Source organism: Nicotiana sylvestris, chromosome 3, assembly GCF_000393655.2.
Source record: "Nicotiana sylvestris chromosome 3, ASM39365v2, whole genome shotgun sequence".
NCBI lineage: Eukaryota > Viridiplantae > Streptophyta > Magnoliopsida > Solanales > Solanaceae > Nicotiana > Nicotiana sylvestris.
The window spans coordinates 97,685,647-97,701,736 of NC_091059.1; the positions used below are offsets into that span (position 1 = coordinate 97,685,647).

A 16,090-nucleotide genomic window follows, 5' to 3' on the forward strand; every position below is an offset into this window, starting at 1 on the left:
CTATATGTCAGAATATGACTTCTGATGACTCTGAGCTATCAATAGTCGATCCCGAATCAACTTTACTTTTTCTATGGCTTGCTGAACAAGGTATGGCCCATGTAATTCAGATTCTCCAACATCGAACCATCCTATAGGTGACCTACATTTCCGTCCATAAAGAGCTTCGTATGGAGCCATCTGAATACTGGAATGGTAACTATTATTATATGTGAACTTAATTAGCGACAGTTGATCATCCCACCTACCTTTGAAGTCAATATACAAGCTCATAACATATCCTCCAGTGTTTGAATAGTACGCTTAGCCTATCCGTCTGTCTAGGAATGAAATGCTGTACCAAGACTTACTTGAGTCCCCAATCCCTTTTGGAAGGACCTCCAAATGTTAGCTGTAAATTGAGATCCTCTATCCGAGATAATAGATACAGGGACACCATGCAGTCGTCTTTTTTCCTTAATATAAAGTCTTGCATAATCCTCTGAGGAATATGTAGTTCTAACGGGCAGAAATGACTTTGTAAGCCTATCAACAATCACCCATATCAAATCAAACTTATGCTGGGTACGAGGTAAGCCTATGATGAAATCCATATTGATTATTTCCCATTTCCAAGTCGGAATCTCCATAGCCTGCAATAATTCACAGAGTTTTTGATGCTCAATCTTAACCTGCTGACAATTAGGACAGTGAGCAACAAATTCTGCTATATCCTTTTTCATTCCATCCTACCAATACACTTCCCTGATATCATGATACATCTTTGTTGGTCCTGGATGGATAGAATAATGAGAACAATGAGTTTCTCCCATAACCTGCCGATGCAACCCTCCAATATTAGGCACACATAATCGTCCTCGATATCTAAGGACCCCATCTCCTGTAATTTCAAATGGTGTCTTCTCCTTTTGAAGGGTCGTATCCCTATACTGAACTAACATAGGATCCTCATACTGGCGTTCCTTTACTTCAGTTACTAAATAGAATGTTGTCGTATCTTGAAGGGTAGTTCCAATATCACCTGAGTCGAGTAACCGAACTCCAAGACTAGCTAGATGATGAACCTCATGGGCTATCCCCTCTTTTCTAGCTATAAATACGATAGGCTACCCATAGATCTATAGCATAGGGCATCGGCTACTACGTTCGCCTTCCTCGGATGGTATAAAATATCAACGTTATAGTCTTTAAGTAGCTCCGACCATCTCCTTTGACGTAGAGTCAATTCCTTTTGCTTGAAGATGTATTGGAGGATCTTATGATCCGTATAGATATCAACATGAATGCCATACAAGTAGTGCCTCCACATTTTTAGTGCATGAATCACCGCAACAAACTCTAAATCGTGGGTCGGGTAGTTATTCTTGTGCTTTCTTAGTTGTTTAGAAGCATATGCCACAACCTTACCATGCTGCATCAGCACACAACCCAATCCAATGCTTGAAACGTCACAATAGATCACATAACCAACGATCCCTTCTGGAAATGTTAGAACTGGTACTAACGTTAATCTGTCCTTTAATGCCTGGAAACTCCATTCACAAGCATCAGTCCATTAAAACTTTGCTCCCTTCTGAGTCAATTTTGTCAAAGGTGCTGAAAGGGAAGAAAATCCTTCCACGAATCTTATGTAATAACCTGCCAAATCGAGAAAGCTATGAACCTCCGTCAGTGTTGTGGGTCTAGGCCAAGTCTTTACTACCTCAATCTTTTGTGTATCCACCCGGATACCTTCACCCGAAATAACATGCCCAAGGAATGCTATATAGTTCAACCAGAATTCACATTTAGAAAATTTTGCATACAACTTCCCTTCTTGTAAAACTCTGAGCACAATACGCAGATGATCAGCATGCTCATCCTCTAAACGAGAAAACACCAATATATCATCGATAAATACAATTACGAACAGATCTAAAAAGGGCCTGAACACACGGTTCATCAAATCCATGAATACTACTGGGGCATTGGCCAGACCGAATGACATAACTCGAAACTCAAAGTGCCTATATCTAGTCCTGAATGTTGTCTTAGGAATATCTTCATTCTTAACCCTTACCTGATGGTACCCGGACCTCAAGTCTATCTTTGAAAAATACTTAGCGCCTTGCAACTAATCAAATAAATCATCAATTCTCGAGAGCGGGGTACTTATTCTTGATCGTCACCTTATTCAGCTGTCTATAATCAATACACATTCGTAAGGAACCATATTTCTCACAAACAAAACAGGTGCTCCCTACAGTGACGTGCTAGGTCTGATAAAGCCTTTTTCAAGTAAGTCCTTTAATTGTTCTTTCAATTATTTCAGCTCTGCTGGGGCTATTCTATAGGGAGGAATAGATATTGGGTGAGTATCTGGTAGTAGGTCAATAGAAAACTCACTTTCTCGCTCTGGCGGGAGATCCAGAAGCTCATCGGGAAAAACATCGGGAAACTTATTCACCACAGGGATGGACCGAATAGTTAGTGACTCCACTTCCACATCCTGAACCTGAACTAAGTGATAAATGCAACCCTTTCTGATCATCTTCCTTGCCTTGAGGTAGGAAATAAATTTTCCTCTCGGCGACGCTGTATTACCTTTCCATTCTAAAACAGGCTCCCCTGGAAATTGAAATCGGACTATCTTTGATCTACAATCAACGTTGTCATGACAAGAAACCAACCAATCCATACCCATTATAACATCAAATTCTACCATATTTAACTCGATTAAGTCTGCTATGGTAGGTCGATTATGAACTACTATTATACAACCTCTATATACTTTCTTAGCTATCACCGAGTCCCTAACATGTGTATATACCTCAAAAGGTTTAACCAACTTAGGTTTTATTCCAAAGTTACCAGCAACTAGCGGAGTAACATATGATAAGGTGGAACCTGGGTCAATCAGTGCATATACATCATATGAGGAGACTGATAATATACCTGTAACTACATCGGGAGATGACTCCCAGTCCTATCATCCTGCCAACACATAAATGCGGTTCTGAGGGCTGCTCGAGCTAGATGCTCAACCTCTGGCTCTACCACGACTCATTGATGCTTGGGGACCTTGCCCAGGGGGGCGTACTGATAATAACAAACCAGATACAGATCCCGCTGGCTGAGCTATGTTTGCATCACCTCTCATCGGACAATCCCTTATAACGTGGCCCAGATAACCACAAGTATAACAAACACCTAATCCTATACGATATTGCCCGATATGCTGCTTACCATATTGAGTACATCGTAGTAAGGGCATCCTCATCTGATTTGACTCACCCCTATATTGAGAACTTGAGGCCCTGAAATTCTGACCAGACCCTAAATATGTAGAACGATCAAATCTCATACTGCTAAACTGAGGGGGTGCGCTAGCCGATGGCTGGGCTAGATACCTCAAGTACTCCTGCCTCTGACCACCTCGAAACTCACCAGAAGGCCCCGAAGACCTCGCTCTCTTATTCTGGGCCCTATCATGCTCACGATCGGCCCTCTATTTCTGTTTACGCTCCTCTATACCCTGAGTGTATGCCCGCATACAAGAAATATCCATGTCTGGCAGAAGCAAGACCGACATACAATCGTTAAGAAAGTAAGGCTCTAATCTCATCATGAACCAGTGAATCCGATCCTCCATCTTAGATACAATAGTGGGAGCATACCTAGCCTAGGAATCAAACACTATACTCCCGAACACTCATGTTACCCTATTGAAGGGTTAAAAACCTATCAATTCTGGCTTGCGTAAGCTCTGGTGGCAGATAATGACGAAGAAAAGCTTTTGTAAACTCCTGCCATACCGCTGGAGAGGCATCCTCACCCCTGGACAAATCGCAAGACTCGTACCAATTAATTGCAACATCTCAGAGTCTATAGGAAGCTAGCTTAACTGAATCAGTCGTAGTAGCCTTCATTACCCGTAACATCCTCTGCACTCTATCAATAAATACCTGAGGGTCCTCGTCTGGATCTGTCCCAAAGAATATTGGAGGGTCTAAATTAATGAAGTCGCGAACCCTCGCACTAACGGACCTATCTGTATGACCAATACCTACTTCCTGATGTTGAGCCTGTGCGGCTACTAATCGGGTTAATAGCTGAATAACATCTCTCATCTCCTGACTCGGTGCATCTGGGTGAGTTGCTGAATGTACAGGGGCAAGCGCTGGAGCTGGTGCCCCTCGAAGCTCTTCTGCAAATGGCGGGGTATGTAAAGTGTGAGATGGAACCTCACCATGAGACTCTCCCCATGCCCTGGTAACTCGTGGCGCTCGACTAGTAGTCTTACCGGCCACAGACATTCCCTTCTGGGTGGCCGTACTCTTTGGAGGCATCGCTAAAAATATATCATATTATTAGGAACATGAATTCTTGTATCACACGATCTAAGATAAAAAGAGAGGATAACATCCTATATGTCCTATAGCCACATGTTTATAAGTGTGGTGCACGACACACCCATAAACAAGACTCTACTAGACACAGTCTATAGACAACCCTAGGACAGAACTGCTCTAATACCACTTTTGTCACGACCCAAACTGATAGGCCACTATGGGTGCCTGAGTCCTACCTGTCAAACACCCCTAAGCATGCGTCTATGATATGAATCTGAATTAAATCTGTTGCATTACGAAATTAACATACGTGAATAAAACATTCCATCAAGGCATAGGTACGTATACATGCATAATACAGTGGGTGAGCCGGCAAGGCTGCTATAGACAACTATACATCCAAAACTGAAAGCCGACAAGGCCACATACAACCCAACTAGACCTATTGTTTACAGACCTCTAATAGAAACATAGTTGTACAAAGACGGGAATGGGCCATATCATACCCATATACAATTATATATACAAAAGTATCGCACCAAAATCAAAAGGAGCTCCGGATCAAATGGAGCACGCCAACTCTCCCTGATCAGGGATCCTAAGAAAGGGGACCGTCAGCTTGCTTACCTGCACTTGCGGGCATGAAACGCAGGCCCGTGAAATAGGGCGTCAGTACGAAAAATTTACTGAGTATGTAAGGCATGAAAATTAGTACGTAAAAGACATAGATGAAATATGGAATAAGGAAACATATCTTTAAATCTGAATAACTTTGTAACATCTGAAATGTTTATAATGTCATGCATGTGCGTATAAATATCGTGCCATGGATAGGTATGAGTGTACATAATATCATCAAGACCCCTGAGGGCATCCCATCATATCATCTCGGCCACTGTGGATAACATCATCAACATATACCAGCTGATCAGGTGGTGCTACGTATATAATGCCATAACCTTTTCCCATATGCCATATATTTACATATATACGCGTATATAACTCCATCTGGTCATGGGTCAATGCACATATATAAATGAGTGAAATGCATGAAAAATACGTAATAATCTAAATATTCCTTCCGGATAAACTTTTTCAACTGTGTATTATTCTGAGATCCACGAACAGAAGATAATAATATTTTTCATGGGGAACCAAGAATATAGACATCCCAACCATTTTTATGAATAGACTAATTTATGGAAACCGTGTGTTTACTCGTTTCTCCAGTATAATATGGACCATTCCAAAAGAAAGTAGGAAGAGCCTTAACATCCCTGAAGTAGGGAAAACTCCGTATAATATTTCGTTGGAAAACCTTCGTTGATTGAATGCAATTTGCCTCTAATCCTTAAAGACTCATGGACGAAATTTGTTCTCTGGTTCCTAAAAGTTTTGGAACGAACTAAAAATTTTGGTTTCTTAAAATTGAGAGAAAAACTTTCTGGTTCCTTGAGAATTTGAAAGGAATCACGTTTCTGTTCCTTGGAAGGTTGGAAAGAACAACATTATTTTGGTTTCATTTTGAATCTTATCAGATACTTAGTTAGTCATCATCTTTCATTTATGCCTAGGTTACCACCTAGGCATAAGTGACTTCTTAGTCACATTCTTGACATGGTGAGTTCTTGCCACGTGATTGGAGGGATAATTATTAAGTTTTTATCCACTTATTAGTTAATCGGGTAATGTCCCGTTACCCGATAATTAACCAATTACCCGTATAATTTAAAAATTGCCCCAAATTATTTAAAATTCAACTTATTTTTAATATACTTTATATATTATACTACCGTGGTCATATGGTACTTTGCATGGTACTAGTTCATAATTATCGGGTATTATCGCTCGACCAGTATTTTATTCTAAATTCGCCACTTTCAATGAAACTCGTTTTCTTTAATCCGTGTACCCCTTTATCCTTCATAACACTTATTTATTGCTTGTTATAAATAGCATATGTACATTAACGCCAAGATGATCTCATCCCCGAATCTACGTCTGTTAACTGAAAACAAAATTTTTAACGTACGAAAATGCGAGATGTAACACATCTCGTTCAGCGATGAGGACATCAAAGGCATCATCCAAGCTCACAATGGTGCACTGGTAATATTTGTACTCATCATGGAATTATTTGACCAAATCGTATAGGCAATGCGAGTATTGAACGGGTTCAACATGGCATGCAAGACGACGAAGGGTGAAATAACCCTATCAGTAAACATTGTCCGGACCACCCAGGAAATGAAATTCTACGTGATCGAGGGGGATATGAGATACAATGCCTTGTTCAGGAGGGCATGGGTTCACAGCATGAGGACATTGCCTTCAAGCCTACATCAAACATTGAAATTTCTCACTCCGGGGAAGAAAAATGGTCTACGGGGAGCAACCGGCTGCAAAGGAGATGTACGTTGTCGAGAAAGTAATCTCGGTTCCCGCGGTATCAACATAAAAAAATAGGGGACTGGTCGAAGAGGAGGAAACCAAATAGCAATCAACGATCCAGACCTTGATCGGGCCAAAACAATAGGAGGATCACACAGCAAATGAGGAGGATAATTACGGTGTCCCGAGATTCTTTATAGCGCTCGATGACATAGATGCCACTAAATTGACAATAAAGGAATTGGAGCAGGTCATACTGATCAAGTACCTACCTGATCAAAAGGTATACCTAGGTACGGGGTTAACTCCCGAGCTCAGGAAAAACTTATTGATTTCCTTAAAGATAATGCCGATTGTTTTGCCTAGTCCCCCATAGATATGGTAGGGATCCCACCAGAGGTGACAACTCACAAATTGAGCTTGGATCTAAAACTCCACCCGGTCAAACAGAAAAGGAGGTTGCAGTCTGAAGTCAAACACGTATTCATCAAAGACGAGGTATCTAAACTTTTGAAAATAGGTTCTATCCGATAAGTTAAATACCCAGATTGGTTAGCTAACGTAATAGTCGTACCTAAAAAAGGAAACAAACTTAGACTGTGTGTAGATTATAAGGACCTAAATAAGGAATTTCCAAAGGATTCATTTCCTATGCCTAACATCGATCGAATGATAGATGCAATAGTCGGACACGAGTCACTAAGTTTTCTCGATGCCTATTTCGGGTACAACCAAGTTTATATGGACCCAGTAAACCAAGAAAATACTTTTTTATAACTAAATTCGGCACCTACTATTATAATGTAATGTCGTTTGGTCTAAAAAAATTGCTTGTGCCACGTAAGAACGCCCAGTTAATCCGATTTTCGAAGAACAAGTAGGGAAATCAATGGAAGTTCATATTGGTGATATGTTTGTTAAGTACCTATGAACAGAGGACCATTTGAAGCATTGTAGGAAACCTTCGACATATTGGCGAAATACAACATGAAGCTGAATTTGAAAAAGTGTGTTTTTGGAGTTAACTCAGGCAAGTTCCTCAGGTTCATAGTATCCAACTGGGGAATAGAGATCACCCCTCGAAAAGATAAAAGCCATAAAAGATATCACTATAGTTGACAGCATCAAAGCAGTACAAAGACTGACTAGGTGGATAGCCGCATTAGGCCAGTTTATTTCAAGGTCGTTAGACAAGAGCCACCGATTCTTCTCATTACTAAAGAAGACGAATGACTTCTCTTGGACCCTAGAATGATAGCGGGCTTTAGAAGAACTCAAACAGTACCTATATAGACCTCCCTTGTTACACACTCCGAAGGCGAACGAGCAGTTATAACTCTACTAGGCAATTTTTGAGGTAGCGGTAAGTGTTGTCCTGGTTCGAGAATAACAAGGTACGCAGTTTCCTATTTATTATGTTAGTAGAACCCAAGGTGATGCCGAAACAAGGTATCTACACTTAGAAAAATTAGCACTCGCCTTATTAAGCGCATCTTGGAAATTAAAATCGTACTTTCAATGTCACCCCATATGTGTCGTAGACTCATACATGCTAAGAAATGTTATGCATAAACCCAAGCTCTCGGGCCAGTTGGACAAATGGGCCATAGATGTTAGCGGGTATATCGAGTACAAACCATGGACTGCTATAAATTCTAAAGCTTTTGGCAGTCTTTGTGGCCGACTTTACAGTGGCCTTGATCCCTGATATTGAGAACGAATTACTGCTTGGCTCGAGGACTAGCTTGGGGGGGGGGGGTATACACCCTATTCATGGACGGTACTTCCAACACAAAAGGGTCCGAGTTGGGAATCGTATTAAAAACACATAGGGGTAACGTAATAAGTCGTCTATTAGAACTATGAAATTGACTAACAACAAAGCCAGATACGAGGCTATGATTGCAGGTCTAGAACTGGCTAAGAGCCTGGGGCTGAGATGATTCAGGCCAATTGTGACTCCCTCCTCATTGTTAACCAAGTCAATGGGATATTTGAAGTAAAATAGGAATAGATGCGAAGATATTTGGATAAGTTGCAAGTTACCTTATACCAATTCAAGGAATGGACTCTACAACACGTACCTTGAGATCCAAATAACGAGACTGATGCATTGGCTAATCTAGGGTCTTCAGTCAACTCCAACGAATTCACTCCGAAGCCGTTGTGCCACTGATGAACTCGGTGATAGAAGAAGTTCACGCCGAGGTGAACTCAACAAGCCTGGATTGGGACTGGAGAAACAAATACGTAAACTACCATCAAAAAAGGGAAATTGTTGTCGGATCCCATGGAATCGAGGGCCTTATGTACTAAAGCCGCTAGGTTTGGCTTGGTCAGTGAAAAATTACACCAAAGATAATTTTTCGGGCCACTAGCTAGGTGCTTGGGTATGGGGGAGACTAACTGCGTAATGAGGGAAGTAAGGCTACATGTGTAAATCATTTAGGAGCGGACTCTTTGGTTTGTAAATTGATCCGAGTCGGTTATTACTGGAATGAGATGGAAAAGGACGCGAAAGACTTCGTTCGAAAGTGTAATGAATGCTAGAGTCACGCCCCGATGATTTATCAACCGAGGGAAATGCCTCACTCGGTTCTATCCCTCTGGACGTTTGTGAAATAGGGGAGGAACATCATCGGTCCCTTGCCATGGGTACCCAGCAAAGCCCAATACATATTGCTCATGACCAATTATTTCTCCATGTGGGTTGAAACACAAGCGTTCGGGAAAAAGTGGCCATTAACTTCATTTGGGATTATATAATATGTCGGTTTGGGATACCAGCCGAGATCACTTGCAACAAGGGGAGACAATTCATCGGCGGCAAGGTTAGTAAGTTTTTTTAAGACCACAAAATTAAAAAGATCTTGCCAACACCCTACCACCCAAGTGGGAATGGTCAAGTGGAATCAGCAAATAAAACTATACTCCATAACCTGAAGAAGAAATTGACCGACTCAAAGGGAAAGTGGAAAGAAATTTTGCCCGAGGTTTTGTGGGCATATCGCACGACTTCGAAGTCAAGAACTGGTGCAACACTGTTATCTTTACTCTACGGCACAGAAGCTTTGATCTCGGTTGAAGTAGGAAAAATGAGCCTAATGTTCCAATATGCTACCAAGACATAAAATGATGAGGCTATGGCCATGAGCTTAGACTTATCGGACGAAAGGCAAGAAGTTTCCCTAGTCCGTTTAACGGCCCAAAAGCAACAAATGGGGATATACTATAACTGAAGGGCTAACCTTCGACACTTCCAAGTCGGGGACTTGGTATTATGGAAGGTTACACTACATAGCAAGAACCCAAACGACAGGAAACAAGGTTCGAACTGGGAAGGTCCATACGTAGTCACTAGTATAATCGGGAAATGCTCTTATAAGCTTGAGTTAGGGAACAATGTCCATCTACCCAACAACTGGAATGTGACACACTTAAAGCGGTACTAATGCTAAGGTACGAACACAATTTCCTTTGTATTTTATTATACTTTGAACTAACCCGTGAAGGTATACGGTAAAGGCCAAATCTGAGGTTTAGATCTAAAAGCATATGTTGCACTCTTTTTCCCTTCGACCGATTTTTCTTGTAGTAGGTTTTATGGAAAGGTTTTTAACAAGGCAACAGTAAAACGTGCTACCCCAGTTTTGAAGACTAGCCTGAGGTCGGGATTGCAGATCACCCGTATAGGATTAATAGTATTCGAGCCTTCACGAGTTCTATCTCAAATACTAGGGAGCCCATCACACACTTAGTCAAGATCCTGAGTTCGAAAACTTAGAAGTTATTTTTTGTTTGATATTGAAAGCCAAGTCTTGAATATTATAATAAATTGTAAGGGTCAAACGGTCAAACAAATTGTGCCCATATAGCTCATTCTTTCCATAACAGAAAGCTTTTGTACCTTCGATTATGTATCTACACTCAAATTAATAAAAGAAGTTTGCCTTCTATATTTTATCAGTTCACATGCACCAGCGTTGTTATCGTTAACTTACTTAGAATAAATAGTGGGTTAAAAACCCTAAAGCCCACGAGCCTCCCTTAATTAGGGACTGCTATCCGACAATAAGATCGAACAATTTGGGCTACCAAATCCAAAAGGCAATGGTCCTACAAGGCAGGGCCCAAACATGAAAGGATACGACAAACTTAAAATGTCCCAGAGACGCCCGAGTCCGTACATAGAAATTATGTTCCTTACACATGATTAAAATCTATGGAAGAATACTTCAGACCTGGCCAAAAAAAGAACCACCTTTGGTAAAGAATAATCAAGTCTAGCTAAAACATTCAAGTATTTTAAAGACTTCATTTTTTATCGGATATTCGGAAGTCAAAGCAACACAAAGTTGTTACTTCAATCAGGCCTCGTCTGGGCTCTAGGGAACGAACAATTTAAGTTATATAAAATTCTATGCTAAGGCATCAATGGAATATCTTAAATAAAAAAGTTATAAGAAAACGCTAAAAAGTAAAGGACACAATATCGTCGAAGGGAAAAGTTCTATATATATCCAAAGTATTTACAGAGGCGCTATGAAGTGGCCCCAAAACAAAAGAAAATGTTCTAAGGAAAACAAAAAATAAACTAAGGCATTTCCCGTCTAATCTTTGTCGGATCTTGACTCGCTGCCCAAACCCTCGGGCTTGTATCTCTTTGTCCTTGACCTCTTCGCCTCTTTAATCTCAGCCGTAAGATCAAACCCTTAGGCATGAATTTCCTCGAGGGTCTCCCTCTGAGATAGCCACTTCACATACTCAGACTTTGTTATTATACAGGCCTCTGCCACCTCCACATCACTCTTATATTATGCCAGCATATCCTGGATCTTAGAGGACTCATTTGAGGCCGCCTTAAACTTGGACTTCAGTGCTGTGTACTATCGGCCAAGGGCATCCCATTCCGAGATGGCCGCGTCCAATTGTGCTCGGAGCTTCATCAGTCAATCGAGACCATTTGTCGGCTTTATCCTTCATCACTCGAAACTGGTCCTTAGCTGATGACAAATCAACTTTAGTGGCCTCTTTTTTTCGAGGCCAGGAGATCCATCTTGCTCCTCAATGCCTCGGCTGAGGCTTTGACTTTGTTTATTTCGACCCGGAGCTGGTCGATCAGGTCTATCTTCTCTTGGACCTGCAAGTTTGTGGCGTTATTAGTTGTGCTTAGCCTCTCGTTAGTAATATCAAACACCCTTACCTTTTCAACTAGAATGACATGCTCTCGGTTCACCGACTAGGCCTCCTTTTGAGCTTTTTCCAACTCGTCTTAGAAGATGAGGAGGTCCTTAAGGGCCTCATCTCTCTGCTCACTAAGATCTTTGTACAAGTTATTTTGCTGGACCTGCTCCTTGAGCTCAAACTCGATATGACCCTCCTCCATCGGAGACTGATAAAAGCTCTCAAGATGAAGCACCAAGGCTTGAGGAACAAAAGTGATGAAATCATTAAAATATGTTAACTCTAAATGAACCCTTTAAAGGATGTAAGGAAAGGAAAACATACCATGTTCATCTACTTTGTGCCTCGTTGAAAAGGCTTGGCGCATCCACTTCATTCATCTTCGCTTGGTCCTCTTCAGTCACCAAGCATTAAAGGTAGCTTGCTATGCTGACCGGCCCGGACAGCACCCTGGTATCCACCAGGATCATAAACATGAATGTTATCTTATGGTCGGATCCATGCTTGGAGAGGGGAACTGCTTCACCAGCTTTGGGCTCAAGCTCAACCTACCTGACTTCGGTAGCACGTTCTTTTTGGGATCTCTAGGTGGCCAAACCTGGAGTAGTCCTCCAGTGCACCGATGTCCATGCCTTCGAAGAATAGGTTGAAGGCCTCATTTGCATCTTGTGATGTCTCGGTCGACTTTTCTTTAATGGCCAGGGCCTCATCAAATAGAGACTTCGTGTGAGACGAGGACTCTAGAATGTCAATGATGTCGATGGCTTCTCTTGGAGCCGGAGTAGCTTCTTAAGAGGCCTTAGCCACAGGCTTTTCCTTGAGGTACCAAGCTAAAGAGGATTTGGCCTTATGGTTATTTCCTTCCGATGTCGCCCATTCTTCTACAAAGGTGTCCGGCTCATGGGTGACAAACTCCATGTCGTCATCTTCAGGATAGTCTCTGAGCCGGTAATTGGAATCTGGATCTAGTACCCTGGACCGAGTATGTTACAACCCATATCCACATGTGTTAGTTCATGCCATATATTAGTTAACATAAATCCAAAAAGGAATTATCTTTGAGATGATAAGAATTCAATCCTATTGGTCTTAAGTGATACAAGAGTGTATAAGGGTGATTAACCAGTATTAGAAGTTAAACGAATCAAGGATGTTGTAACTCGTATTTTCAGGTAATCTAGCGGTGCTTAATACACTCAAGAGGTCATTTATTAAGGTATTTTAATCATATAATATCCGTATCATAAGTTTTGAAGTCAAACGAGTTATGAAACAAAAGTCGACAAAAGTTGTCGCAACTTAGGTTCATAATTTTACTTAAACATTAGGTCAAATGTTTCTAATCTTTTCTCATAATTTACAAGGAATTACGGGGTGATCTACCAACAAAATTAAATATCTATGAGTCTAGTTTCCAACGCATTAAACCGTTCATCGATACGATCTCGGAGTAGAGAGATATTCGCATTTTCGCGAGACTGCGCCAAGCACCTCTCTATGGGGCCCACTAAGTCGGTTTAAGATATTTGGACCTATATAGGATGACTCCAACCCGTTTTAAGTCATTTATTTTCACTATTTTCAGACCTTAGAACCCTAGTAACATCCTCTCAAGGTTCTCTCAAGATTCAAGACCCAAAAAAGGGCAAACAACACAAATCAAGTGTCGGGAATTCCGTGGCGCTAGTAAGTCTCTTGTTCTTCTTGTTGTTGCTCATTTTTGTGTCGTTCCAGCTCGTGTGGGAGGTGGTTTTAAAGGGTTTATGTTCTGTAAATACTCCCTCATGTTCTTAATATCAATCCTAGGTGATTTCAAGCCTTCTAAAGTGATTCTAGTGCCGAAAAACACTAATTGATCGCTAGTTTCGCTTTGTTGTTGTTGTGGCAGCATTGGAAGGGATATTTCATGGAAATTTAAGGTCAAATTGGAGTTTTTCTTTCTGTATAAAGGTAAGGAACCTCTTACTCTATATGTATTTAAGATTATCCAAGTTGCGGCTAAGCCATTGAAGCTAGAACTTGTGAGATATATATCGAAAGGCTTGGTAGTAATGTTATTGTTTTGTGGACTGTTTTGCGTTGTTGTTGGGCTGTGTATTTTACTACTATCTTGTGGAGTTTTGGAGGAGGAAGGGTGTGGAGAAACACCATATATATGTAGGTTTATGGGCTGATAGTTATTCGTAATATTTCCAGGTTGTTTGACACGACTACGGTGGTCGTCGTATGTATGGAGTGATTAGGCTGTGTGTGAACTATTTTGGGAGGCTCAATATGTTTATTATTGATGTTGTTTGGGCTGTTTGGTGACTGTTTTGAATGGTGTGAGGTCATATATATAGGGGAGGTGCTGTCCATTTCATCGTAAAATAGGTTGTGGTCGATACATAATAGTTATGACGCTTAAATGATAACGATAGTATCGTTTCTCTTATTGTAGACTAAGGAGTTTTGACAATTGCATAGCTTGAGATTGGGGCAGTATATACAAGGTATGTGAGACTATCCCTTTTCTTCTTTTGCACGACTCCAATTGTACATAATGTAATGAACGAGCTTCCAAAGATACTCTACTCTTAGAAGCTAGCAGTACTTACATTGTTTTCCCTCTTATGGAACGATTGATGTTAATGTTGCTTCTCTTATTCTTACGTTATAAATGTTTGGTACTTCCTGATTCTTATAAGGTTCATAGTGAAGAGTTAGTCCTAATAACGTGTACAGAGGATACCGACCTTACGTCACTCCGAAAGGTTTAGAATGTGATTCCATGAGTCGAGCATGCATTATATATATGTATCTATTTTACTCTACCGAGCCACGCTATAGTTGGCCGGGTACGGCACCTATTGTGCAACCACTGATCAGTTGGGTTTTACCGAGCTCCACGTGGCCGGGTACGATTCTACCGAGCCTATTATGGCCGGGTACGATATGATGATGATGATGCCCACAGAGGCGAATGCTTTAAAGGTTTATGTATTTATACATATGTATCATGCATTTCATGTAAGTAGCCCTCAGAGGTACTAAGATGTTACAGGTTGTATATTCTCTATCCTTGCTTACATTACTGATCGTATTTATGGTTCCTTGCCTTACATACTCAGTACTTTATTCGTACTGACGTCCTTTTATTTGTGGACGCTGCATGTCGTGCTGCAGGTCCTGATAGACAGGCAGGTGCAGCTCCCCCACCACAGTAGACTGTCCAGTTCAGCGGTGATTGGCGAGATCCCTTCTCCGGACTTGCCTTGGTCTTGGTATGCAATTTTTGTTATAGATATTATGGGTATGTCGGGGCCCTATTCCGGCTATGTTGCAATACTTATGTTCTTTTAGAGGCTCATAGATAGGTGTCGGCTCCTGTATAGTTTGGTATGCCTTGTCGGCTAGTTTTTGTTGTGTAGTCTTTCATAGTAGCGTGGTAGCTCGTACCTTATATGTAGTTTCTTGATTGTCTGGTCATCCCCTGCTATGTATGTTCATGCCGTCATATTTTATTGCTGGTTGTCCATGATCTAGGTCTACCATTTATATTGATCTCGTCAACCCTAAAAGATAATAATGAAGGTTAGATGAAATGTACGTTGGTGCTCGGCAAGTGTGGTCGGGTGCTAGTCATGGCCCTTTAGTTTGGGTCGTGACAGAGTACTCTTTTCTTTTTGCTCTTTTGGACCTTGACTGTGATCCTCTTTTTCTTGGCCCCGGCATCCGCATTCGGGGAGCCAGAAGACCCCCGCTTTCTTCTCTTCTTCTCCTCCTTCTTCACAGCAGCCTCTGCGGCAGGCTGTCCTCGTCCACTGCACGAAGCTCAGTGCTCTTGGGCAAACCTGTAAAAAGAATAAAGGGACTTAATCAAAACAACAGTAGAACAAAAGGGAAATTCAATCGGGAGAAGAAGTACATTCACTATGAGAACGAGCCTCCCACTTGTATTTTGAGAGTTTGCACCACTCGTACTCGGATTACGTCAATTGCTTGCAGATGCCCTCGATCCACTCCTTGAAATAGGGGACTACATTTGGGACTCGGGCGACCGCTGCACAATGGGAAAACCAGGCAATGAGAAAGAAAAATAAAAACAAAGAACTATTTTAACTACTTAAAGGGAGACGAACTTAAATTTTGAGTTCCACTTCTCGGGGAATGACGTTGATACCCAATTTTTCCCTCTTATTTTA

General features: G+C 41.3%; 1 protein-coding gene across 1 annotated transcript; it reads right to left on the reverse strand.

Moving 5' to 3' along the window:
- On the reverse strand, positions 1-2,704 carry LOC138887725 (uncharacterized). Its single transcript, XM_070169505.1, has 5 exons — positions 2,386-2,704; positions 1,703-1,863; positions 1,408-1,525; positions 351-408; positions 1-244 (listed from the first exon to the last, which is right to left on the reverse strand). The coding sequence occupies exons 1-5, from the start codon at positions 2,702-2,704 to the stop codon at positions 1-3; spliced, it is 900 nt and encodes a 299-aa protein (XP_070025606.1).
- Between the last annotated feature and the right edge of the window lie 13,386 nt (positions 2,705-16,090).